At 43.8% G+C, this 26052-nt stretch overlaps 1 protein-coding gene across 1 annotated transcript; it reads left to right on the plus strand.

The window, feature by feature from the left end:
* Positions 1-20898: 20898 nt before the first annotated feature.
* LOC136471257 (protein RGF1 INDUCIBLE TRANSCRIPTION FACTOR 1-like) lies at positions 20899-25843 on the plus strand. The gene is made up of 4 exons (XM_066468987.1): positions 20899-21417; positions 24377-24451; positions 24654-24794; positions 24954-25843. The coding sequence occupies exons 1-4, from the start codon at positions 21244-21246 to the stop codon at positions 25338-25340; spliced, it is 777 nt and encodes a 258-aa protein (XP_066325084.1). The 5' UTR covers positions 20899-21243; the 3' UTR covers positions 25341-25843.
* Positions 25844-26052: the final 209 nt, after the last annotated feature.

Consider the following 26052-nt stretch of genomic DNA (forward strand, 5'->3'; position numbering starts at 1 on the left):
CCAAGTTCATTGGAATGTGGATGTCCCATACTGTTTGTGAAGAAGAAGAAGGATAACTCCTTACGGATGTGCATGGACTACCGGCCACTGAATGCGGTGACAATTAAAAACAAGTATCCTCTACCTCGGATTGATATCTTGTTTGATCAATTGTCAAAAGCCAAGGTGTTCTCCAAGATAGATTTGAGATCAGGGTACCATCAGATCAAGATTAGACCACAAGATATACCCAAGACCGTGTTCTCCACCAGATATGGTTTGTATGAGTATCTTGTCATATCCTTTGGTTTGACAAATGCTCCTGCATACTTTATGTATCTGATGAATTCGGTCTTTATACCGAAGTTGGATAAGTTTGTGATTGTGTTCATTGATGACATTCTAGTATACTCAGAGAACGAACAGGATCATGCAGAGCATCTAAGAATTGTCTTGACTAGACTCAGAGATCACCAGCTGTATGCTAAGTTTAGTAAATGTGAGTTCTGGCTGAAGATAGTTCCTTTTCTCGGTCATGTGTTATCTGAGAATGGAATCTCAGTGGATCCTAGTAAGGTACAAGAGGTTATGGATTAGAAGGCACCAAGCACAGTTCATGAGGTTCAGAGTTTTCTTAGATTAGCCGATTACTATCATTGTTTTATACTGGACTTCTCGAAGATTGCCAAGCCAATGACAAGTTTGCTACAGAAGGATCATAAGTTCGTTTGGACAGAGGAGTATGAGGCAGCTTTTTGCACCTTGTGGAATTTGCTAACCACTGCTCCTGTTCTGGCGCAACCGGATATAGAGAAGTCGTTTGATGTGTTTTGTGATGCATCAAAGAATAGTTTAGGATGTGTTCTGATGCAAGATGGAAGGGTCATTGCTTATGCCTCACGTCAGTTGAGGAAGCATGAGGTTAACTATCCTACGCATGATTTAGAGCTTGCGGCCATTGTGCATGCTTTAAAGATTTAGAGACACTACTTGCTTGGGAATATGTGCAATATCTTTACAGATCATAAGAGTCTCAAGTACATATTTACTCAGTCTGAGTTGAATATGCGATAGAGAAGATGGTTAGAGCTTATAAAGGATTATAATCTGAATGTGCACTATCATCCGGGAAAGGCAAATGTAGTAGCAGATGCCTTAAGTAGGAAGTCACATTCTCTTGCTATGCAACCGTTGTTTGAAGATGGGTTCAATTTGTTGCACCCTGCTGTGTTGCATAATATCCAGGTTAGTTGTACCTTGGAGAGCAAGATCATTGAGGGTCAGAAAACAGATAAGGGAATATTCCATACCAAGGAGAAAATGAAGAAAGAACTGACCAAGCACTTTAGAGTGGATGAATAAGGAGTGTTATGGTTTAAGGACCGTCTGGTTGTACCTAAAGATCGAGAGCTCAAGAACAAATTGATGGATGAAGCTCATCACTCTAAGTTGTCTATCCATCCTAGAAGTAACAAAATGTACCAAGAATTGAGACCTTGTTATTGGTGGATGAAGATGAAGAAGGAGATTGCAGCATATGTTGCTCGTTGTGACATGTGTTGTAGAGTGAAAGCTCTTCACATGAGACCCGTAGGAATGTTGCAACCTTTGTCAATACCAGATTGGAAATGGGATGATATAAGTATGGATTTTATCACCGGTCTTCCCACCACACCAAAGGGGAATGATTCGATTTGGGTGATTGTAGATCGCCTTACCAAATCAGCTCACTTTTTACCCGTCAAGAACACTTTTTGACCCCCTCAGTATGCTGAGAAGTACATTGCAGAGATTGTTCGATTACATGGTATACCAAAGACTATCGTGTCTGACCATGGGTCACAGTTTACTGCTCATTTTTGGGAGCATCTTCATAAAGGTTTGGGTACTAGCTTGGTTCGTAGTATAGCTTACCACCCACAGACAGATGGGCAGACAGAGCGAGTTAATGCTATTCTTGAAGATATGCTTAGAGCTTGTGTGTTATCATCTAAGGGTTCATGGGAATCATGGTTACCTTTGGCAGAGTTCGCTTACAACAACAGTTACTAAGAGAGTATCAAGATGGCTCCATTTGAAGTATTGTATGGCAGGAAATGTAGGACACCGTTGAATTGGGTTGAGCCTAGAGAGAGAAGGTTTTACGGAATCGATTTTGTTGACGAGGCTAAAAAAGGTCCGTATTATCCAACAAAACATGAAAGTGGCACAGTCATGTCAGAAGGGTTATGCCGATAAGAGAAGGAGACCGCTTGAGTTTGAGGTAGGTGGCTATGTTTATCTAAAGGTTACTCTAATGAAGAAAGTACAATGGTTTGGAGTAAAGAGAAAGCTCGCTCCTAGGTTTGTAGGACCGTACAAGATCATCGAGAAGAAGGGTCCCATGGCTTATAAGTTACAGTTACCAGAAGCGATTGGTTCGATCTTTATAGTCTTCCATGTATCATAGTTGAAGAAGTGATTGCGTATTCTGGAAGAGAGAATAGAACCTCAGGGAATTCGGATCAAATCAGACTTGGAATACTGTGAGCAACCGGTTCAAGTTTTGGACACTAAGGACCGAGTCACTAGGAATAAAGTGGTGAGAACATATAAGATATAGTGGAGTCATCACGATGATGGTGATGCGACGTGGGAAATAGGAGAATATCTGCAAAACGCTTATAAGGATTTTTATAACAAATGGTTCGTAACTCAAAATCTCGGGACGACATTCTTATAAGGGGGGAGGGCTGTAACACCTCGGTGTTAAGCATGCATTAACATTTTGCAAATCATGAGCATAATCATTATTATGCATTCATAAGCATGACATGAAATATAGAATTGAAACATGCTAATGAAACATGTATGTTGCATAGTTTTGTTTTAATAGATTGGATGCTATATTTCTTTTGCCATGTGTGAACCTTGATTGATCACTTAGACAACTTAGAAGTAATTAGAATGCAATTTGGAGCAAAAATGTATATTCAAAGTTTTCTCAAATTTTGCTTTTAAAAATAATATTCTAAAATAGGGGTTTTGATTTAAATTAACTTTAAATCTATAGTTCAAAATCTAATTGGATTTTGGCCTTACTCTTTTTGGCAAAGTTGTAGAGTACATTTTTCTGAGCAACTTTTATTTTGGGTCCAACTTTTGAAACTGCTTTGAAAAGGTTCAAAAATTCATTTGAATGAATTTAGAGAAGAAAATAAAAAGGAAAAAATCACATTTTCACCTTAATGGGCCGCCGCCTCCCTTCTGGCCCGCTCGTGGATTCGGCCCATAGCGCCGCGTGCTTCGGCCTGGCCCAGCAGCCGCTTTGTCGGCCCAGGCCCACGCCGTGCGCTCCCCGCTCACGTGCGTTGCGCGTGACGCGCCTGCGCTCCGACCGTACCAGGACGCGCGAGCCGCGTGGCGGCCATGCGCCGGCGAGCTCGCCGCGTGGCACCGCCGGCCTACCCCGTTCCGACCGGCCCCGCCCCGCCTTCAAGTCCCCCTGTCCGAGCCTCCCGCTCCATTCTCACTCTCTCCCATTTTCCTCTCGCGCCAGCTCGTGTCGGTTCACCTTGGTAAGCTTTCACCAGTCGTGAATCGCTCACCGGAGTGAGCTCCTCCTCGCCGGAGTGCTCCGCTCCGTGGACCTCACCCCTCCATCCTCCTTCTCACTCTCTTTTCTCACGCACGAGCACCACACCGCGTCACTGAGGCTCCCGAGCGCCTCCACTCACCATGCCGTGGCCAGGGACGCCCCACCGGCGACGACCCGCGCCGCCGCTCCGCCATGCACGGTAGCGGCCGGCTTCCTGAGCTCCTTGGCCCATGCCACGGGCACCGTTGGGTTCACGCGTGGGTGGGGAGCAGCGCTGGTCACCTTAGCTGGCCAGAGACCTCACCGTCGGTGAGCTCTCGCCGCCGGTGATCTCCTCTGTTTTCGGTTCGACTGACAGGTGGGGCCCAGTCGGCCTTAGGGGCCACTGTCAGCTGCAGGGGTGCAAGTCTGGGTAGAGATCTGGGTGGATCTAGCGTTTATGCCTCGGTTTTCAAAAAGGGTTTTTAAGAAATGATTTCTAGAAAATGTTGTAAAGGCTTCAAAAATCCATAGTTTGCTCATTTTAGCTCCAAATCAAGTGAGACCAATTTTGTTGTGTTTCTTAGAAGTAGATCTACAATATAAAAAAGTTGCATGTCAGTTTTGTGATACTTTTGTATAGGGTTTTATTTAATTCTTGTATTTGCTGTTATCTTAGAAAATGTCTAGTAAATAGAATAATTATCAGAAAAATATGGTTCTAGTTTTGTTAATCTTCTTTAGTGATGTACTTTGTAGGAAAAATATATGTCATGCATGTTCTATAGAGAAATATTGATGTGTAGTTCAAGTGCCTTTAATTGATGATTTTTGTTATTTTGATAGAGAGCAAAAATTGTATAAAACATGTGTATGATAATTTTTGTACAGTGATTGTTTACTGTGTAGAACATAGGAAAAATATTAAATCTATTGTTTGATACTTTTCATAATACAAAGTATTTTCATGCTCATATTTATGTCATAGCTTGTCATTTTTGTGTAGGCTGTTATACTTATCCAAATGCAATGAAAATTTTATGGTAGACTAATTATTGGCTAAGGAAGCTACTGTAATTTTCTCATAATTTTATGAGCACTAGAAATATATGTTGCTGTTGTAGCCCTAGTTTAAAATGAAATAAAATAATCTTCTTTAATGCATGTTTAGTTAATAATGTTTGCTTTGGTGTATCTTTGAAGCATCTTAGCTTGTTGTGGTGACTTGGCATGTTAGTACAGTGGTTGTAGTAGTAGTATAGTAGTACATGTTCTTGGATGATGTTAGCTACCTTGTAGAAGAGCTTTACTTCTACTATGTCCAATAAAGTTAAACATGTTCATCTACATTCCATGCATCATGATCATTTTATGTCATCTCTCCAATGCACCTATGCATGAGCACTCATACATCTGCATCATACTGATGAGTACAGGCCCGATCTTCCGAGAGGTAGCCGGTAAGTTCAATTTGTGGAGATCTCGACGTTGGCGATCCGGCTTCAAATCAGACGCGATTCGAACCCTGTAACCGTTACATCACTGCTCCGTTGGTTATCAACCAAGCACAACTTGATTGACCTCGCCAAGAAGGCTTTTCCTACAAGCAAATCGAAGAGCACAAGCAAGAAGGTAAAACACGCAATCTGATATTGCAAATATGAATGACGCGAATATCAATAGAGGGTTCAAGAACTCGGTTCCAAAGGACTAATCGACACAGTGGAGGAGATCAAGAACGGGGGCCCTGGATCACTGTAAAAGGATTTGTCACCACAGTTACAATGAACGATTCAGTTTCTCGATGGAAAACTAAACTCTAAACAAAACCCAATTGTGTAGCAGCGGCAGCGGCTGTGTTTATAGTCTAAGACTCGACCTAAGGTTAGGGACGGTCAGGGGTTGGGCGCCCACAACTTGGGCTTAAGGCCCGACACGATACATGGCCAAGTTGGCCCAAATAGGTAATGTAGCACCTTGCCATGGTCACACAGAATGATCCACGGACCTTCTGGAGCTGGGACTAGATCCAAAACAACGGCGTCGTCGTCCCCTTTCCAACGCATCCAAGAACGGCCTGTTTCGATGTCGTATGAGAAAGTTATGACCGAAACAGTGATGACGTGTCTGCTGAATCCGAGGGCGACGTGGCAGCTGAGTTGGGAACGAATTGCAACTTGGGGAAGACCATGGCGTCGGTGTGTCCAGCGTGGCGATGTCCTCGTCATCCTCCCCTTCTCAAATTGGAGTCGTCCTCGACTCCATCTTGGCGATGTCCTCATCATCCCCTCCTTCTAGAATTGGAGTCATCCTCGACTCCATCCCATCATTAGCGAACTCCTGCAAAAGGTTAGTGACAGCAGGCAATGCACCAGACATAAAAGGTTGACAAAACATAGTATAACATGGTGCATCAGGATTATCACATAACTCAGCAGTAGCAGAAGTTGTAGCAAGAAAAGTACCTCCTTTTAACTTAATCCCATTATTTTTAGCAATATTTGTTGGAGGTTTATTTTTAATCTCATTAGCATGTTTAATAATATCCGTAGGAGACAAAGGCAGCAATGTAATTTTCGTGTCCTTATGTATGATAGTGTATGTATTAGTTCTTCCATGGTGTAAAGCATCATTATCAAATTCCCATGGTCGACCTAACAAAATGGAACAAGCTTGCATAGGGACAACATCAAAATCAGCAGTATCATGATAAGAGCCTGTGAAAAAGCTAATGCGTGCTGATTTAGTTACCTTAGTCTTACCACTATTATTGAACCATTGAAGTTTATATGGATACGAATGTTGTCGTGTGGTCAAGCCAAGCTTGTCAACCAAATCTGAACTCACCAAGTTGTTGCAACTCCCACCATCAATGATAGTGAGAACACGACAACCCTGCATAATGAGATACATATGGAACAAATTGTGGCGTTGGATCTTCATCTCTTCTTCATGTCCCACACGTGTACTCAACACACGCTGCACAAGAAGGCTAGGGTAGTCCGCGGTAGCAGCCACGGAGTCAATGGTGATGGCCTCCTTGTCTTAATCGCCCTCGATGGGATCTGCATCAATGTTAGCAGCAAGGGCTAAATCATCTTCAACATCACTAGCACTTACATATCCATCCTCGGTAGCAATGAAAGCGTGACGACTGGGGCACTCCTTCATGACATGTCCCATGCCTTTGCATCGGTGGCAAATGATTTCAGAACTGGACGAGGAGGAGCTAGTAGAAGCACCTGGAGTGGCACCTTTCTTCAGCTGTGGAAACTGCACATTAGACAATTTACTTACCCCGGAAGAAAATGGAGGTGTAGATGGCTGTGGTGCAACAGGAAGCTTGGGCGTCTCCGGCTCGGAACGCTGCTGAAAATTCCTCCCATTGTTAGACCTGAAAGGCTGGTGTTGTTTGCGTCCCTGTACTTCTCGTTCTACCTTAATAGCAAGATGATACAATTGGGAAGAATTGCGCCATTCTTTGTAATCAAGTATGTTCTGTATATCACGGTTTAAACCACCAAAAAATCTAGCACTAGCATCATTATCATCTTCATTTATACCACAACGTGCTAAACCAATAAGCAATTCTTGATAGTATGCTTCTACTCCTTTATCACCTTGTTTTAAAGTTTGTAGTTTCAAACGTAAATCACGTTGGTAATAAGGAGGAACAAAACGAGATTTCATACGTTGCTTTAAAACATTCCAAGTTTGAGGCACAGCAGCAGCATTATTGGCATTGCAAAGATCACTCCACCAGAACAAAGCAAAATTAGTAAACTCACTAGTAGCAAGTCTAACTCTATGCTCAGTAGGAACATTATGAGAATCAATTTTTTGTTGAACAGCAAGCTCCCAATCTAAATATGCCTCTGGATCAACATTACCAGCAAAAGGAGGTAGACTAAATTTAATTTTAGCAAAAGGATCATTATTACCATGATTATTACCTTCCATACCACGACGATTGAAGTTGAGGCGGCGACGGCCACCACCGTCAGCATACGCATCTTCATCACCAAAAGCATCTGCATCTTCATCATCAGCACGATAAGGTGGAGGGCGTTGCTCAAGCTGTTCAATGCGGGTGACCAGATTGTTCACGTTGCGCGTCAGCTCGGTCATAAGATTGCGTTGTTCAGTCATGAACGTTGTAAGCTCGCCCTTGGATATGCACTCATTGAAGTCCGTCGGAGTTCCTGCCATGGTTAGAAGATAGAAAAAGACAACACCAAAGTATTATCCCTATCAACTAAAAGGAAACAAGTGGTGGTGGTGATGGTGGTGAAAGTGGAATGCAAAATCACAAGCGGCTTACCACCGTCTTGCCTGTATTCTTACCAACGCCAAACAGGAGCAAAACCAAAGTGGCGAAGCAATCTGTTGTGGAGCGTGGGTAATAGTTGCAAGATGAACCTGTGCTGACAGAAGAATATGTGGAGCTATGGATAGGCACACAATATGACAGCAAGGATTAGCAATTAACGAATGCAGATTAATGATTGTTCAATCCAGATCCAAAGTACAAATCATAGGTGCTGGCTAAGACGTGACGAGACGTAGCGCAACAAGGTGAAAACAAAGGACGATCAAAAGAACTCACAGAACAAGCAACCCGGATTTCTCCTTTTTTCCCAAAAGGCACTAATAGGAAACGAACTTTTTTACTTTTTTTCACTATTTTTTATATACTTTTCTCTAAACAAGGATCACAAAAGATGCAACCACAAAAATTGGCACCTACAACTGAGGTGGGATGTGGTCTACAGAAATTCAGCACGTTCTCTGAAAAGCGTGCAAAAACTTTGACAATTTTTTTTCTATATTTTCCCGATTTTTTTGGCAATTCTGATGAAACCAAACAGGGTGAAGCCGAGTTTGGGTCGGCTCCAAATGGTGTCAAGAAGCTGCTGAAAAAATTTCAGATTTCTCGGATAAACGAGCGAAAAGTTATGCCTGTTTTACCGAAGGTATCTCAAGGTATGTTTTCCGGGAGGCACAACACGGCGGCGGCAGTTAGGGCAAAGCGTCCCGAAACTCTAACACCGATCACAGGATCGTCACTGTGACTAACAGCAGTAGGTATTTGCCTAATGATGTAAGGAGGGCTGCGATGCAGGCAAAATAAGAGTGGCTGGCAACCTGTCTAGGGTTTGCGCGGCGGCGAGAAGTTACACAAGGCGGCTAGCGGGGCAAGTCGAGTAATGTGGTGGCTTCGACTTGTTGTTTGGGAACAGCGGATGGTATAGCGGTAGAAAACAAAATTCACAGCAATGGGAGATTGAACTACGACCATGAACACAATCCTAAACCATCAACAAGACTCGACCACGGACACAAACTCAACAACACGAATCTAAAACGAAATTGCAAAGGCACAAAGGGCGATAGGACACCAGAAATTGAAATATTTTTGGGCTTTTTGTAGACTCTTGGTAATGAACAAATATGAATCTAAGGCAAACGAGATTATACCTCGCGGTAAACCTGAAATATCTGATACCAATTGATGAGTACAGGCCCAATCTTCCGAGAGGTAGCCGGTAAGTTCGATTTGTGGAGATCTCGACGTTGGCGATCCGGCTTCAAATCAGACGCGATTCGAACCCTGCAACCGTTACACCACTGCTCCGTTGGTTATCAACCAAGCACAACTTGATTGACCTCACCAAGAAGGCTTTTCCTGCAAGCGAATCGAAGAGCACAAGCAAGAAGGTAAAACACGCAATCTGATATTGCAAATATGAATGACGCGAATATCAATAGAGGGTTCAAGAACTCGGTTCTAAAGGACTAATCGACACAGTAGAGGAGATCAAGAACGGGGGCCCTGGATCACTGTAAAAGGATTTGTCACCACAGTTACAATGAACGATTCAGTTTCTCGATGGAAAACTAAACTCTAAACAAAACCCAATTGTGTAGCAGTGGCGTCGGCTGTGTTTATAGTCTAAGACTCGACCTAGGGTTGGGGACGGCCAGGGGTTGGGCGCCCACAACTTGGGCTTAAGGCCCAACACGATACATGGCCAAGTTGGCCCAAATAGGTGACGCAGCACCTTGCCGTGGTCACACAGAATGATCCACGGACCTTCTGGATCTGGGACCAGATCCAAAACGACGGCGTCGTTGTCCCCTTTCCAACGCATCCAAGAACGGCCCGTTTCGATGTCGTATGAGAAAGTTATGACCGAAACAGTGACGACGTGTCTGCTGAATCCGAGGGCGACGTGGCAGCTGAGTTGGGAACGAATTGCAACTTGGGGAAGACCATGGCGTCGGTGTGGCCAGCGTGGCGATGTCCTCATCACATACAGGATCGCAAGAGGAGTTGCTAGTAACAGTTCAGGAAGAGCAGACCGAGACAGATTCATAAGAAATCCAAGCGCATGAGGTGCCAAAGGAAGAGGAGCAAGGAGAGGACTTGCCCGAGTGCGTGGATCGTCAACCTAGTTCATTCGAACAAGGCAAGCCCCGGAGCATTCTAAGCCTCCTACTTTATAAAAGCAATTCTTTCTATATATGAGTTTATATATTATTGCATTAAGTTGTAGGAGTTGATTGAAACCGTTGATGCATTTATTACTATCCTTGCCTACCTTATTACCTTTTTACCCTGTTAGGTCGGGGATCGAATAACTGCTTAGCCTTGCTTAGATCGGTAGCGATCGGTGATTTCCGGTCACCTACATTTATAGGCGGTTACTGGAAGAATTTAGCTATGGAAAGAATGATAGCCTGGAATTAACCATGTGTGATGGATAATTGGAGACCGAACGGAAAAGTTGGAGGCAACCAGACAGAGTTCTGGGATGCTGTTAGTTTTCCGTCTCTGTCGATTAAGGACCGATCGTTGCTCGTCCCTCTTGTCATGTTGAACGCATGCCTCACATTTAGCTGGCCGAATAAAATGCCTTTCGACTGTGAAGCTGGTGACACTATTTGAGTCGGGATAAACTCAGATTGGCAAACTGGTGTTGAAGGGGGTATGACGGGGACGCAAAGAGTGAGCCTAAGGTGCGTCCTGGCTGTTGGGCGGTCCCTGGGTAGTGCGGTCCATGACTGTTATCCCGCGGCTACTTGGAAAGTGTCATTAGTGATCTGTAGCTCACTTGATCGGTGAGTGTGGTTTGTGTGAGGAATAAATCACCAGCTGGTTAGGAATCGATTCGAATCGCCATCGCTCCAGGATAGTGAGCACTTGACTCAAGCTACAGCATCGTAGTAATTATGATGGAACGCTGATGGTTATCTGGATGGTATGGGATATGCTAAATCTAAGTTGGTAACTGGATGTTATTGGTTAATCAAGTGATTGCTATAGTATAGGTGCTTACCTAGATGGATAGGTCATAATAAAGATGATGCAAAGTACTTAGAATAGTTTCTTCATGATAGCTTATGCTTTTCACAAACGAGTCATCTAGCCCACTAAAGAAAGCCTTGCATAATCCTTGGTATCGCTTTATTTTGGTTTAAGATGGGTAAGTCTAGCTGAGTACCTTCTCGTACTCAGGGCGTTGTTCCCATTGTTGTTGCAGATGGTCAAATGTACTACGGCTATTGCATTAACTGCCTGTACCCGATGATGGGTGACAACTAGGACCAAAGGCAATGGTCACTCCGTATCTCTCATCTGATGCTTTTGTTGGAGATGACTACCTACTGGCACTGTATCTGAACCAAAAGTGTGTGTGTGGCTTTAAAACTATTTGCTTCCGCTATTTCAGTTTGAACTTGGGTTGTAATAACTTTATGTTCTAAACTCCGATGTATCCGATTGTCATTGCGAACTTTATGTAACATGGGACGGTGATTGCTAAACTTGTACGATCTTGATTTGTATGTCGATTGGTTTGAAATCCTTCGTGGTTTCACGGACTACCGGGTTATACGGGCTTAAGTTTGCTAAATTATCTGCTTCAGCGAAAGATTTCCTTACTTAGTCTCGTATAATTGGTCAGTTCTGTTACAATAGCGTAGTCACCATCAAAGATATTAAAGCAGTGCTTAAAGCGCCATATAAGGTTCTAACAGATTAAACCCAAATAAGAAATTAGAAGATACACTATCTTTATAAAAGATGGGACGATCTGGGGGAGCACGGTATGTAGAGACACCTATGACTTGAATAGAAGTAGAACTGCATGCCCACTTCATTGATTCAAAACAATGAATTTCTCTATACCTATTGATGTTGTATGACTTATACAACACATGTTGTTAGCTCTTCGAAGAAGATGAATAATGTAAATAAGGATCTTATGATACAGGAGCCTATAGAATCAATTGTCTCTTGGCAATGAAGAGCAACAACAGCACCACATAAAAGTGCCAGTAGTTGAGGCTCTAGAAGGTCTCAAAGAATTAGTAAACTAGTTTTTTGATGACTATAAAGTCTATGCTAGTGAAGAAATTCAAATAGAGGGTGGTCCCACCTCATTTGAAGAAGCCATGAGAAGCGTTTACTCGTTTAAATGGCAAGAAGCTATGGAAGTTGAAATAAATTTGATGAATACCAACGATGTTTGGGACTTAGAAGAAATTCCTAATGGAGCCAAAATAGTAGGCTGTGAAAGGGTCTACAAGACAAAATGTGACTCCAAAGAAATGTGAAAAAATATAAAGCATGACTTGTAGCAAAAGGCTTTACACAAAGAGAATAAATAGATTACGATGAAGAGTTTTCTCTACAGTCTCAGGCAATGATTCTTTTAGAATTATAATGATGTTATTGGCACATTATGATTTAGAGTTATATCAGATGGATATAAAGACCGACATTCCTCAACTGGGGATTTGTATGAAAACGTTTATATGGCACAACCCAAAGATTTTATTGTGGAAGAAAAAGAACGTATGGGATGTCCACCTGTAAAAATCCATTTATGGGTTAAAACAAGTCCTCTAGACAGTAGTATTTGAAGTTGATGAAACAATAAGAAAGTTTGAGTTTAAAGAAAATAAGAAGGACAATAGCTGTTTATGCGAAGATCTAGAATGAAAAAAAATTCCACATCCTATGTATAGATGACATCCTACTCACTAGTAGTAATGTTAATCTGCCATTGGAGAAGAAGTTTTTGTCCTCAAGTTTCAATGTGAATGATCTTAGGTGAAGCCTCATTGGTTCTAGGAATTGAAATTCACCGAGATAAATAAAAATGAGTATTAGGACTATCGCAAAGTCATACTTAGAAAAGATTCTAAAGAAATAAAGTATGCATGCGAGTAAACATATGCTTGTTCCTATAGTCAAGGGTAATAGATTTGGGAACTTTCAGTGTTCTAGAAACCGATATGAGATCGATCAAATGAACATGGTTCCATATGCTTCAGCTGTTGGAAGCTTAATGAATGTATAAGTAAGAACTTACTCTGACGTAGCTTACGTATCTGGGATATTTTGGCAGAAGTTCAGTCTAGATATATATCACTAGAATTGAGTTAAGAATGTCATGCAATTTTTGCAAAGTATCATAGTCCTCATGCTGAGTAAGAAAGAACAAGTACTCTCAAATAGTTATGGGTACAAATGTGAAGTTTTGGCGAGATGTGTAGTGAAATCCACAGTAATTGCTAACACTCGCAGTTGGAAGTATTATTATGGAAAAGCTCCAATGAAATAGTTGTGGTGTCATCAATGATGCATACCTATAGTATAGCTTATCATGAGGCCTTAGGAACAGGCAAAAGTTGTAGGAATATGTACCCTGGATTTAACAATGGTAGTCAACAACAATAACCATTTAAAGTAGTTAACTCCTAAGACAACATGTTAAGTGTGCTGCCAAACACATTGACATTAAGTTATATGTTGTAAAGGAGAAAATCCAGAATCATTTTGAAAGCATTGAGCATATAAGTACCAAGCAAGTACTTGCGGATCCGTTTATCAAAGGCTAACCACCCAGTGCGTTCAGAGAATACACAGTCGACTATGGGTTTACGGGAAAGCCTATAATTTATAGATACTAATGGCTTAGTTGAGAATCTGTTTCAAAACAGAGAGGTGCATTATAGCTATTTAATATAATGGCAACTGACCGTGACGATGAGGCACGCTCTATACACTGATTTACTGATGGAATAGAAAAAAGATAAAGTAAGTTAAGTTTAAGTCATAAGGTGAGATAAATGGGGAGAATGTTAGATTGATCTCCACCAATTGGCCCAACGCCCAATTGAGCCCTTGATCTGCGCCCTGATCGGGGGCGCCCAGTCGTTCTCCTGTCTGATTGCCCCTCGTCGCGTAGCGCTATAAAGAGAAAGGTGGGGGCTGGGGCGCAAGGTACGAGGTTCACTGTAGCCGCTAGCGCCCCACCGAGGTTCCTAGCCCTAGTTCGATCTAGAAGGACGCGCTGTAAGCGACGGGAAGTCCACACCGCCTTCACCTTCGCCACTGGTCCGCGCCTATGCTGCTGCTACCGTCGACGACCTAGCGGGCACCTGCATGGCTTCCCCTACACCGACACGTCGCTGCGGCGCCATAACCACGACTGCACTTTAGAAGATACATCAACAAATTCTTTATCTAACTTAAGTTTCACCCGCTAAATCTACACCTACATGTCCTATCAAGTCTATCAGCTCGAAGTACAATAATCATCTCAAACAACTGCACTGTTGAGCAAAGGCCTACCTACCTCTGACGAAACAAGGGCAGTACTTGGGAGACCAGCCGGTGGTGAGATCCACGACGACGACGATAGATGTGTGAGAAACAATCACACATCATCATCCCATGCATGATGCATCCAACTGGAATCAGGCAGCTTTAGCTCGTGGTTATGAAGGTGATCGAGTAGCCTTTCTGCAGGTTTTAGTGTGCTAGCTGCTGCTCTGATGCATGCCCGATCGAGACATGCGTGCGTGTCGCGCTCTGGTTCGCTTGTTCTACTGTATCTTGCTAGCTGCTTGGCCGTGGGCGCCACGACTATTGTCAGTTTGTCAATGGCTCTGTATCACGCACGCACTGTGTTACTCACTCTGTCCATAAAAACATATAACTATGGATTATATGGCAGAAAAAGTAGTTCACGTTTCACTAAGTTTCTAGTGAATAGTATTCATATTTATGATTTTAAATTAATTTATTATGAAAATACATTTCATAATTAATCTAATGATATTTATTTGATATCATAAATATTGATATTTTTTATTTATAATTAGTTAAACTTAAGATGCTAAGATGTGACACTGTGCTAGAATCGTAGGTTTTCGTGGACGGAGGGAGTAAGCAACCCAACGTGCTCAGTATTAGAGTTCAGGTCGAGCGGGCCAAACCGAGCCTGATCACGAGCTCGATTAGACGACTACGGCATCGTGCAGGTTTACCACGCGGTCGACTGCCCACCGGTCATATCCATTCTCTGTTCTAACTGTAAATCGCTTTAACTTTATTGATTTAATACTTAGCAATAACATTCTATTAGTATTACTACATCGTGCAGGTTTAATTACCATACCCACATAGTGGTGCCGCCCAACCCTAATCTTCCACGTATCATGGTCCGACTCAAATTGTTGTTGCCCCCAATCCCGACGAAATAAGTTCCTAAAGGTAAACCATCACGCATATCAAATTTCCCTAGTATTTGAGTCCTGCAGGTTATTGTTTTTTTTTAATTATTGAACGAAGGGAGGGGGGACGAAAAGTCCCCATCTGATGTATTAACCACATATGCTAGATAAACTAGTGGTGGTGGGCATAAGCTCTACATACAGGGCTTAGCCTGAGAGTCATTACATCATCCTGAGAGGGATAAGGAGCGATTACAAATTAAACATTTAGCACCATGTGTCAACAACATTTTTAAATTTTGGCGGCAACTGGCATCTCTAGTCCGCAGCCGACTCTGCATCTCAGGGCGCGAAAGGCTTGGTTGTTCATGGCGGAACACGACCTCATTCCTGTGGCTCCGTTCGGCTTACCTTAAAAGTCAGCTTGTTCGGCTTCTTTTTTCAGCCGAAACAATGTTTTTCTCTCCCAACAATTTAACTTTGACTTGTTTTTTCAGTCAATTTCAGTCAAGTGAACAGGGCCATGGCGCTGGCGTTTCAACAGCATAGGAGGAGGAAAATAGATGTCATGGCGCTGGCGTCGAATTCGGCAGCTCAGGGTTCCAAAGTTCAGCATCTAGCGCGGTATGGATTGCTCCTCCACCAATGTTTCTCCAGAATTTGATTGCGAGGGGGCAGCGGCTAATAATATGGTCAGCTGTTTTCTCTTCTCCAGTGCAGATCTCACATTGGGAGCTTTCAACAATGTTTTTCAGCAGCAGATTATCCCTGATCTGAATCCTTCCTTGTATTAGCAGCCATCCAAAGAATCTGACTCTTGGAGGGGCATAGTTCTTCCATACAAAACTTGTGCATATCACTTTGTTGGTCGTTCTGGATCGTCATCTTGAATGAATTTCGTGGTAGTGTTTGGGCCTTTCCTGACGTATTTTGCCTCCTCACGAAATCTCCGTTACCGGTGTGTACCTAGGCATACAAAGGCTCAATTTGGCTTACCTTATAATCCGGATTATTTAGCTTGTTTCAATCATAACAGTGTTTTCAGCCAATTCAGTTAAGTTTCAGCAAGTGGAACGAGACAAGTACTTAGGCCCTCCACAGCGTACTAGTAGTGCCTGAAATTTTTTTTTTTTGATACACTTAGGCTCATCGGAACTGGCATCATCAAGCCACAGTGTGCTAGCATCGCTCTTGGTCCCGCAAACGAAAAAAGCATCTATATAAAATACTACATCAATCCATCTGATGTACGGAGTACTAGACAAAAGCATCCGGCTTTGATTATTTAATTCACGACAGAAGTAGGCAGCGGAGCAACTACTTGATCCGCTCCAAAAATTTCAAGCACTGGCATCGACTGCTCAAATTTTCTCTCTCTTCTTTTGGCACTACTTAAGCTATACACTTCAGAGGGCCTTAGCTTGGGTGTCCTGCGTGGCGGGGCCTCGCAATGAATAGTGTGGACTGTGGAGTACGAGAGGCAGCGTGCACATTCTCCATCCCTCTTTGTGCACACATTTCCCTGTGAGACATCAAGTGCTCTGGTCAACAACAGCAGAACAGCTTAGCTAGTCCAATGAGCCATGCATCTACCTGCTGGGGGCGTGACTATCCGAGAGTCCCTATTCATGTCCTGATTTCACAAGGGCATGGATACATGCATCCACCCCTTGCGATTATTGCTTCTTGCATCGCAAGGTTTATCAATTCGTGAATTATCTTTTGTTGGTAACTTTTCACTGAAGATACGTTAAAGCTCAGAAATAAGAGCTCGGTTTTTTACTAGTCATTTCCATTGAAGTAAGGAATCAAATATCCTTGTCAGCCAAGCAAAGACAGTCACTGAAGTTACCGTTTTGCAGTGCTTCTTATGACCTTTTTTTTAATATATAAACGGATTCTAACGGAAAAGCCCCATTGGTGGGGTGGTGCAGCCGTGGGACTCCACCCATCAGTATATAGGCAAAACCACATTTAAACATCAGCCGAGCGGCTAAAGTTGTCCGGTTTAGATAGTTCCATTGCTAATAATATTCAGTTTGATGGCCAAAATCAGATTCGACCGGTGGTTTAAAGGCCAAAAATATACTTATCATCCTATGTTTAATGGCTGTATCTATAACCGCATTCATTCCCATCCCCACCACAGGGGCGCAAGGATAGCTTTAGATAGTAAAGAGGAAGGTTAGATGCTAGTTTTTTTTTAACAAAGTACATAGATCTGTGGATAAACTACTATGGATTTACATGTCTCAAATTATTTCAGAACCCCAAATAAAGCACATTTCTTATGAATACAATTTTCATTGTTTTCAACTTCTGTGGTGTTTCCAGCATATATCCCCCATAAGCATGCATAGGTAATTCTGAGCTCTAGCGTGTTTACGTAAGGGCGGGCTTCCCTTGTGCGTGAGATTTGTCGAGACAATGTGAATAATTCAACAAAGCCATGATCATGCTATGCCCATGCATGATGATGTACTTATTAATCACCGCGCACCCATACGATGGGTAAAATTTTCATAGCAGGGAGGGAAGCAACCAGCAGAGAGGCAGACAGCTCCATCTTTAACCGACACAAGCATCTGAATTTAGGCATGCGTGCGGTAATAGGCAAATTCCAAAGACAAGCAGCAAGACATCCACCGATCACTTGTACGGCTACGTACGCACACTATCTAGGTAGCTTGCTTAATCCTTCAATAGTTCAATAGCCCGTGTCTGTCTACTTAGCCATCTCCATCACACGTAGTAGATCATCATGTTGACATGGATGGATTAAAGGGGCACATGCGGTTACGATGGCCATCCTCTGTGCCAGCGCTGAAACTCAAAAATGACAGTACTCCCTCTGTGCCAAATTATCGCTTTTGATTTTCATGTCACGAGTTTGACTCGATTGATATAAAATGCGTGTAACATTTGTATCTCTAAATAAATTTATTAAAAAACTAGATTCAAAGATCTTTCCAATGATACCAATTATGTACTCTAAATATTAATATTTTTAATATATATTTTGTTAAAGTTGTTTCTCGAGCAGCGAAAACGACAGATATTTTGGAACGGATGGAGTAGGATAATGGATAAGCGAATCCATACTGCACAGTTGTTACAGGATAATCTGGAATCGCATCGGTCTAAGGGCCAGTTGATATCTCCGGCTAAGTATTAGCTACTAAAGTTTCGCTAGTGAGGTATCCAAACGGATGAACTAAAAGTAGGTGGCTAAACTTTAGTCAGGCAAGAGCTAACTTTTAGGTCCCATTTGGTTACTAGGAGATTTTTGGAATGCAGATAAAAGTAATAGATCGTAAGAGTCATAAATAGTAGATCATATATCAGAGTTTATAAAGTAATAGATCATAAGAGACATAAATAATTCATAAGACCATCATTCGATATTATTGTCGAATAATAACAACTCATCTATAAATTTAACTCAAATAGCGACCATTAAGTTTTAACTTGCTACATCTAGTCCACTACGCCAAAATAGTAACGGCAGGAGACCAGCTATTATACAGCCTGCTATAACTACCCCTACAATTGCTATCTAGTACCTTGGTCGTCACAAGGATATTCGCATATAGAGACTTAAGAAGCAAATTGACCCCAGTGGGAGGGTTGGAAACAGTGATTAATTAGCACATTAATTACATACATCACTCTATTTAGACCATGTGCTAGTTGTAAGTAGGCACATTTTTATTAGGATTAGTGGTAACAAATCACTTCCCATTTGATCTTTGCACAAATCACTCTCGTCTTACATCGAAGATTTGCCCTGCCTCGCATCGCAGTCGCAGCTGAATATGTAGCGTTTTGCGAATGCTGACATTGGCACGGCGCGGGGCCGGCAACCCAGGCATGCACGGTCAACCCAACGAATGATGGCACGGCGCGCGCCTTGGAGTACGTACTACGTCGCGAATTGTAGAGGGAAACAAAACAACGAGCGCCCCCTGTCTACGAGTGGCTCGAGCCTCCTTCCGTTTCCAAAATATCTATCATTTTTATTTTTTAAAAAACAACTTTAATAAAAATATATATTAAAAAATATTAATATTTATAATACATAATTGATATCGTTGGAAAGATCTTTGAAACTAGTTTTTTTAATAAATTTATTTATATATATAAATATTACACATATTTTCTATCAATCGAGTTAAACTTATGGAAAACTAAAAGCGATAGATAATTTATGACGGAGTGAGTACTTATATACTCCTCTCTGCCTGCCACGACGGGTCGACCGATCGAGTACAAATCATTAGGATGGTCCCGATTCGATCATCGAATCGAATGGATGGATCAGTGGCCATGATGCAGGCCGTGGTGCTTCACGGACTCGCTCACCTGTTGGCCTTTGCTATTGTGCACGCTTTTGTTCTTTTGCCTCTTTCTGGCACCCCGGTCCTGCCCCGCGCCGGCCGCGGAACGACCCAGTAGCAATAGCCGATGCCCAAACGCCCCAACCCCGACCAGCGGGGCCGGCCGGGTCGGAGACCAGGGGTGGATGCGTTGCGTCTACAGTCAAGATGGCAAACAACAGGGGCCTGCAACTTTTGTTTAAGGCGGCCTCGTGCATGCAGTGCCAAAGAGGAATGTTGAGTTAGCTGTGTTTAGTTGGGTGAAATTTAAAAATTTGGCTATGGTAGTATTTTTATTTTTATTTGGCAATTAGTATTCAATCATGGACTAATTAGGCTCAAAACGTTCGTCTCGCGATTTCTAACAAAACTGTGCAATTAGTTTTTTTTTCGTCTACATTTAATGCTCTATGCACGTATCGCAAGATTCGATGTGATGGCTACTATAGCACCTTTTGGGAAAACTTTTTGGAACTAAACAAAGCCTTAATAGAGAATACATAGATTGAGGCCATGTTTGGTTCTCTGGTTCATAGACTAAAAGTTTTAATTCATTTTAGTCCATGGACTAAAAGTGGATTAAAGTGGTGTTTGGTTCCTTAAACTAAAATGGACTAAAGTGGAGAGATGTGGCAATAAATAAGAGGCATGGGTGTCCCCAACACTTTTTAGTCCATTTTAGTCCAGTTTTGCGGACTAAAGAATTTTAATCTACTTTTAGTCCAAGTGTTTGGCTGTTTAGTCCAACTAAAGTGCAAATTTTAGTCCAAAATGTTTTAGTCCATGGAACCAAACACCCCCTGAATTTTGATTTTTGAGACCATCTTTCTCTTATATACTAGGGCCATGTTTAGGCCCTGTTTGGAATGCGGGATTTTTTCCCGTTCCTGTACTTTTTCCTGTGAAAATGAACTGATTCCTGTGAAATTCCTGCGCAATTCCTGTGAAATTCCTGCGTTCCAAACAGGCCCTTAGTTCCTCCCAATTCCAGAATTTGACACTATGCAAAAAGAAGATTCCCCGTCACATTAAACTTGTGGTACATACATGGAGTACTAAATGTTGACGAAATTAAAAACTAATTGCACAGTTTGGTTGTACTTTGCGAGACGAACGTTTTGAGCCTAATTAGTCAACGATTGGATAATTATTATCAAATAAAAACAAAACGGTACTGTGCGTGAACTAAACACGGCCTAGATGGTGCGAGGTTCTAGAAGCGCAAGACCGGTGCCGTAGCCTCGGCAGCATTGACTCTGGCTCCGTCCAGCCAGCCGTGCATGTATCAATTACGATCGAGATAAGATCATTTTTATCTCTAAAATTAGGATGGAAGAACCGTTATGGAAGATCATTTTAGGGCTCTCTCTCTCTCATAAATACGAGTAGTCTCCAACCCAATGGATGTAGCGAAAAGTCGTTGGCATCCCCCCTCTCTCCTGGTTCTCGTCTCGTTTCTCTCTCCCTCCGCGGGCGCGAAGTTAGCGCAGCTACGAGACAAGGCACACGTACTAGTACTACTGCGCCGTTGCCTGCCTGCCTGCCTTGCACCACCACCACCGCAGGTCCGGTCCGCTACTAAACAAACCAGCCCAGCGCCCCAGCGAGAGGGAGGGAGGAGGGGAGAGGGGGGGCCGGGGTCGGCACGGCGGGCAGAATTGCCTCCTGCTGCGTGCTGCCAGAGGGGTCGCACGGACATCGGAGGGAGTGATCAATCAAGCCCAGGTGGGAGGAGGGAGGAGGAGAGATCCGTCCCGTCCCGGAGGCGGCCTCCGGGAGATCGATCGATCTCGGTCTCGGTGGATGGGGATGGCGCCCGCCGGGTGGGTGTCCGGGCTGGTGGCGGAGAGCTTCTTCGTGGCGTGCCCCGCGCACGAGTCCCGCAAGAAGAACGAGCGCAACATCTTCTGCCTCGCCTGCTGCGCCAGCATCTGCCCGCACTGCGCCCCCGCGCACCGCCACCACCCGCTCCTCCAGGTCAGTCTCCTCTCGTCTCGTCTCGTCTCCCCTTCGTCTCCTCTTCCTCCTTCCCCTCTCCTGCCATGGCATGGCATGCACCTGCCTGGTGCCTGCTACCAGATACTTCTATCTGTCTTGCCACTGTACAGAGAGACGATCGTACTATACGAACTCCACTCCACTCGCTCCTTCGGATGATCGGTCGATCTGACATCCAAAAATTTCTACTCCTTCTCACTGCTGCGTGCTCTCCTCTGCTTGTTGTTGGATTAACACCGCCGGGGGCAGGCAGGAGGCAGCAGCTTTTGGGTTATTGCTGGAGGCCTCGGTTCTTGTGCATGGATGGGAACGGGAGTACCAATCAATCAATTTCTTTATTTATTCTCCTCCTCATGGATACTACTACAAGTAGAGGAGGTGCATGGCATGGATGTGTATCTCGCTTTTGTTTTGTCGTGTGCTGTCTTTTCACGCGCTGCTCCTTCCTTAGATTTGGTCCCGGTTTAGGGTGTGTTTAGATCCAAAAATTTTTGGGTTTTGAGTACTGTAGCACTTTCGTTTTTATTTGGTAATTAGTGTCTAATTATGGACTAATTAGGTTCAAAAGTTTGGTCTCGCGATTTCTCATCTAACTGTGCAATTAGTTTTTTTTTTTTTTTGTCTACATTTAGTACTCCATGCATGTGCCGCAAGATTTGATGTGACGGGTACTTTGCAAAATTTTTTGGGAACTAAACGGTGCCTTAGCCTAATTCCCCTACCATTTTCGTATGATTTGATTTGATGCGTGCTCTCGTCTCGTCTGTGTGGGGGAAAGGGAAACGAAAGGAAAGGAAATCCCAGCAGAGCAGAGGATACGCTGCTAATTGCTCATCTCCCTCGTACGAGTTGTTGCTAAACTGTACTTGCTCCCGGTCCTCTCCGTTGTCGCCTTGCGAGGTTTGGTTTGGTTGGGTTGGGTCATGCTCATCTCATCCATCACCATGCATGCATGCCGCTCCCTTGATTAATCTGGGTTTAGAGCGAGCGGCCGCTGATTGGGTCCTGCCATAACCGTCGCCTAATTTGCGCACCAACACCAATTCCATGCATGCTTCGCTTCGCAGCAGTACTACTTCTTCATCGTGGTAATTTCCTTCTCCTACCTACCTACCCGTGTAATAGATTTTGTGTGTATGTAAGGTAGTACTTAGTACAAATTCCACCCCGTTCGCTTGGACTTTTTCGACTAACAAGTACTTCCTCCATCCCAAATTGTAAGGCATTCCAAGAATCTTGGAGTCAAAGCATCTTAAGTTTGACTAAGTTTATATAATAAGATAATAACATTTATGATATCAACTAAGTACTAATAGATTTTTTGTTAATTATATTTTTATAGTATACCTATTTGATGTCATAAATCTTTGTAATTTTTTTTATAATTTTGGTTAAACTGAGAAGTTTTGACTCTCCAAAATTTTTAGAATGACTTACCATTTGGGACGGAGAGAGTAGTACTTTTTCAGAGCGAACGAACCCATTATTAGCCAAACGACCCCGAGCGAACATGGCACCTCGCCGGGCGTTAGTTATGCGTGGTAAAACTTTTTTTTTCGGGTGGGTGGAGCGTACAAATTCGAATTATTTCCCGTGCATGTAGTGAATCATTTCATCCGGTTCCCTCTCTCGGTCTCTCACGAGCTTGTCTTGTCGCTCCCATTTCTTCCCCCTTTCTCCTTTCTTGCAACTAATCCGGTCAGGAGTTGTTGGTGACTTGGTGCTGCTGCGAGTCGAACCCAAAAGACAAAAAGCTGTGGGGAGTTACCGCTGCCTCTTTCCTTGGCCTTTCGACGGAAATAGCCATGTGCCTGTGGCTGCCTGCGCGGTGAAAATTTCCACACCAGAGCATTCATGCTGTGTGTGCTTGTTTGATCTTATCCTCTTGGGTCGGGTCTTGTTTAGATCGAGCTCCTAAAGTTTTAGGAAGGTACGTCGGATGTTATACCAGAAACTCGCATGCTGTGTTTGAATACTAATAAATAAATAAATTACAGAAAGTCGTCAATAAACCCCGAGACGAATCTACTCAGCCTAATTAATCCATCATTAACATAATTTACGGTAGCACTTTATTGTTAAATTATGAATTAATTAGGTTTAAAATATTCATCAAGCAAATTAGTCGTAAACGGTGTAATTAGTTATTTTTTAAGTCTACGAGAGGTAGTCGCAGCAAGGTTCTGTCTCTGTGGCTTCTTTTTCACCCTCTGCAATGCATGGTGATCTCGTCTCGTCTCCTCGGATGCTACGCTAGTCGCAGCAAGAATTCGAATCCCCCCTCGGATCGGATTGGATTCTCTGCGTAATCGCCCTCCTGTTGTGTGCGAGCTTCCATTAATAGGCCTGGTTATCCAAACTGTTTTGCCATGTATAGCAACATTTCCTGCTCGTCCTGGCGCGGCCGCCTGCAGCGCCCCCGGTAAAAATCGAATCCCGCTTTCTACTTTTCATCTTCTTGGAAGGAGTTGTTACCGCCGGGGGGGCAGCAGGGCAAAGCAGATTTACCGTATGCGCCCGCGCGGTAACTACGCGCCTCCTCTTTTTTACCAAACAGAGGCATCAACACTATTCTTCCCTTGGGGGGCTCTCATCCTCTCTCTCTCTCTCCATGGTGGATATATACGCCCAATCCTGTGCGTTGGATTTTCCTGTTAGAGGACAGATCCTCTAAGGGCAGTTTCGTCACTGCGGGTGGGTTTTGGGGGTCTCCCATGATAAGATCACGACTGGAGGTGGTACTGCTGCCCGGCCGGTCAAAGCATGGGCCATTGTGGCCCAACCCAAGTTTGTACTGCTGCTGTACTACCTGCATTATCTTAAAATCCAGGATTATTGCCTGTCTAAACATGTCTAGCACGAACCTCGAGGCAGACTGGCTTCGTTTTAAGTATGTATCTTGTTTATTTTAGTTTTTTTTTTGCTGGTATGGAATTAGGTGCGGCGCTACGTGTACCATGACGTCGTCCGCCTCGACGACCTCGAGAAGCTCATCGACTGCTCCTGTGTTCAGGTGATTCCTTTCAAAAACCACTATTGTATTGTATCATCAGCCACCTTGCTTAAGGATTCTTGGTTCCATTTCTGAAATGATTTTAAGCATTGCAGACTTGCAGTATCACTGCTACTGTGGTGTGATAGTGCTTGCAGATTTGAATTTTTATTGTAGCTGATGATTTACTGTTAATGATTCCCTCTGTGACGTGACTGTGCAGACTTACACGATCAACAGTGCCAAGGTGATCTTCCTGAAGCCGAGGCCTCAGTCCAGGCCTTTCAAGGGCTCCGGCAACATCTGCCTCACATGTGACAGGATCCTACAGGAGCCCTTCCACTTCTGCTCCCTCTCTTGCAAGGTAACAAACCACCACAAAGGACTTGTTGTTTTCACAAGTGTTACATCATCGCCCATGGCCATGGTGCATCATCATATCATTCAGTGAGGATGCATGGCATGCTGAATTCCACGATGACGACTTATGGCAACACATGTCACATGATTTGCATATACGCAGGTGGATCATGTGATGATGCAGGGAGGGGACCTGTCCAACATCCTGCAGTACTACGGCTCCGGCGCCGCGGCGGCGGACCCGGATCGCCTCGCCTTCCCGAGGTTCGAGAACCTCCGCGTCGACAGCTCGGACCTCGACGACGACACCGACGGCGGGCAGGTCACCCCGAACTCGACCCTCGAGGACCCGACGCAGCACTATGGCAATGGCGGCGGCGGGGGATCAAGCGACAATGGCGGTGAGGCTAGGGTCTATGGCGGTGCGCGGCGCGGGGGCGAGGCGGCCAAGAGGAAGAAAGGGGGAGGGTTCTTCCCCCAGATCGTGCTGTCGCTCGGCGGTAGCGGCAACAGGAGGAAGGGTGCCCCCCACAGGTCCCCTCTGGCCTAAGCGCTTCGTAACTTCGTTCATGTCCCCCCCTTGCTGCTCGTTATCACTGGCTATATCTAGCTAGTAGTAGCGGTTGCAGTGATGGTTTCGGTGGCTATTAATTAGTACTAGCGTGTTATAATAGTCTTAATGATGATTAGCCTTGTAGAGATCAGACGAGAGCTGGTTGGTCGGTTGCTTGGGGAAGGGCCTGGCCTTTTGATCCGTCTAGCAGCTTTGCTAGGGCCATGGCCATCTCAAGGCAGTTGTGTGTGTTGATGTCTTGATGATGATGGAGGGAGACGGAGAGACGGTTGTAAAGCAGTTCCCTTGTTGCCGGCCTAGGTAGGCACTGGTAAGTGGGGCCCACACTTTGCAGCGGGGCCCATACGAGGTGGCTACCAATTTTGTATTTTGCTGTAACAAGGGTTACTTGCATACACTTCCACACCGATATATAAGTAATATATATAAATAGCCCCAGACTGAATATGTTATTAGCAATGCATATTGATTTTCAGCTGCCTGTTTGGTGTTTAGCAGCTGTTGAGACTTGAGAGTTTCCATGCATGGTTTGTTACATGCATGTAGCTGTAAACTGTGTGTGTGTCCCTGTCTTGCTTTTGAGTTTTGACCTGACCGGCATGTGATGCACACTCCCAGCTCCGGTCCAAACTCTCCAGTCGTGTTGCTGTGACCTGGTTGTTTGATGCAGTTGTGATTCACTTTGCAA

Source organism: Miscanthus floridulus, chromosome 8 (genome assembly GCF_019320115.1).
Source record: "Miscanthus floridulus cultivar M001 chromosome 8, ASM1932011v1, whole genome shotgun sequence".
Taxonomy (NCBI): domain Eukaryota; kingdom Viridiplantae; phylum Streptophyta; class Magnoliopsida; order Poales; family Poaceae; genus Miscanthus; species Miscanthus floridulus.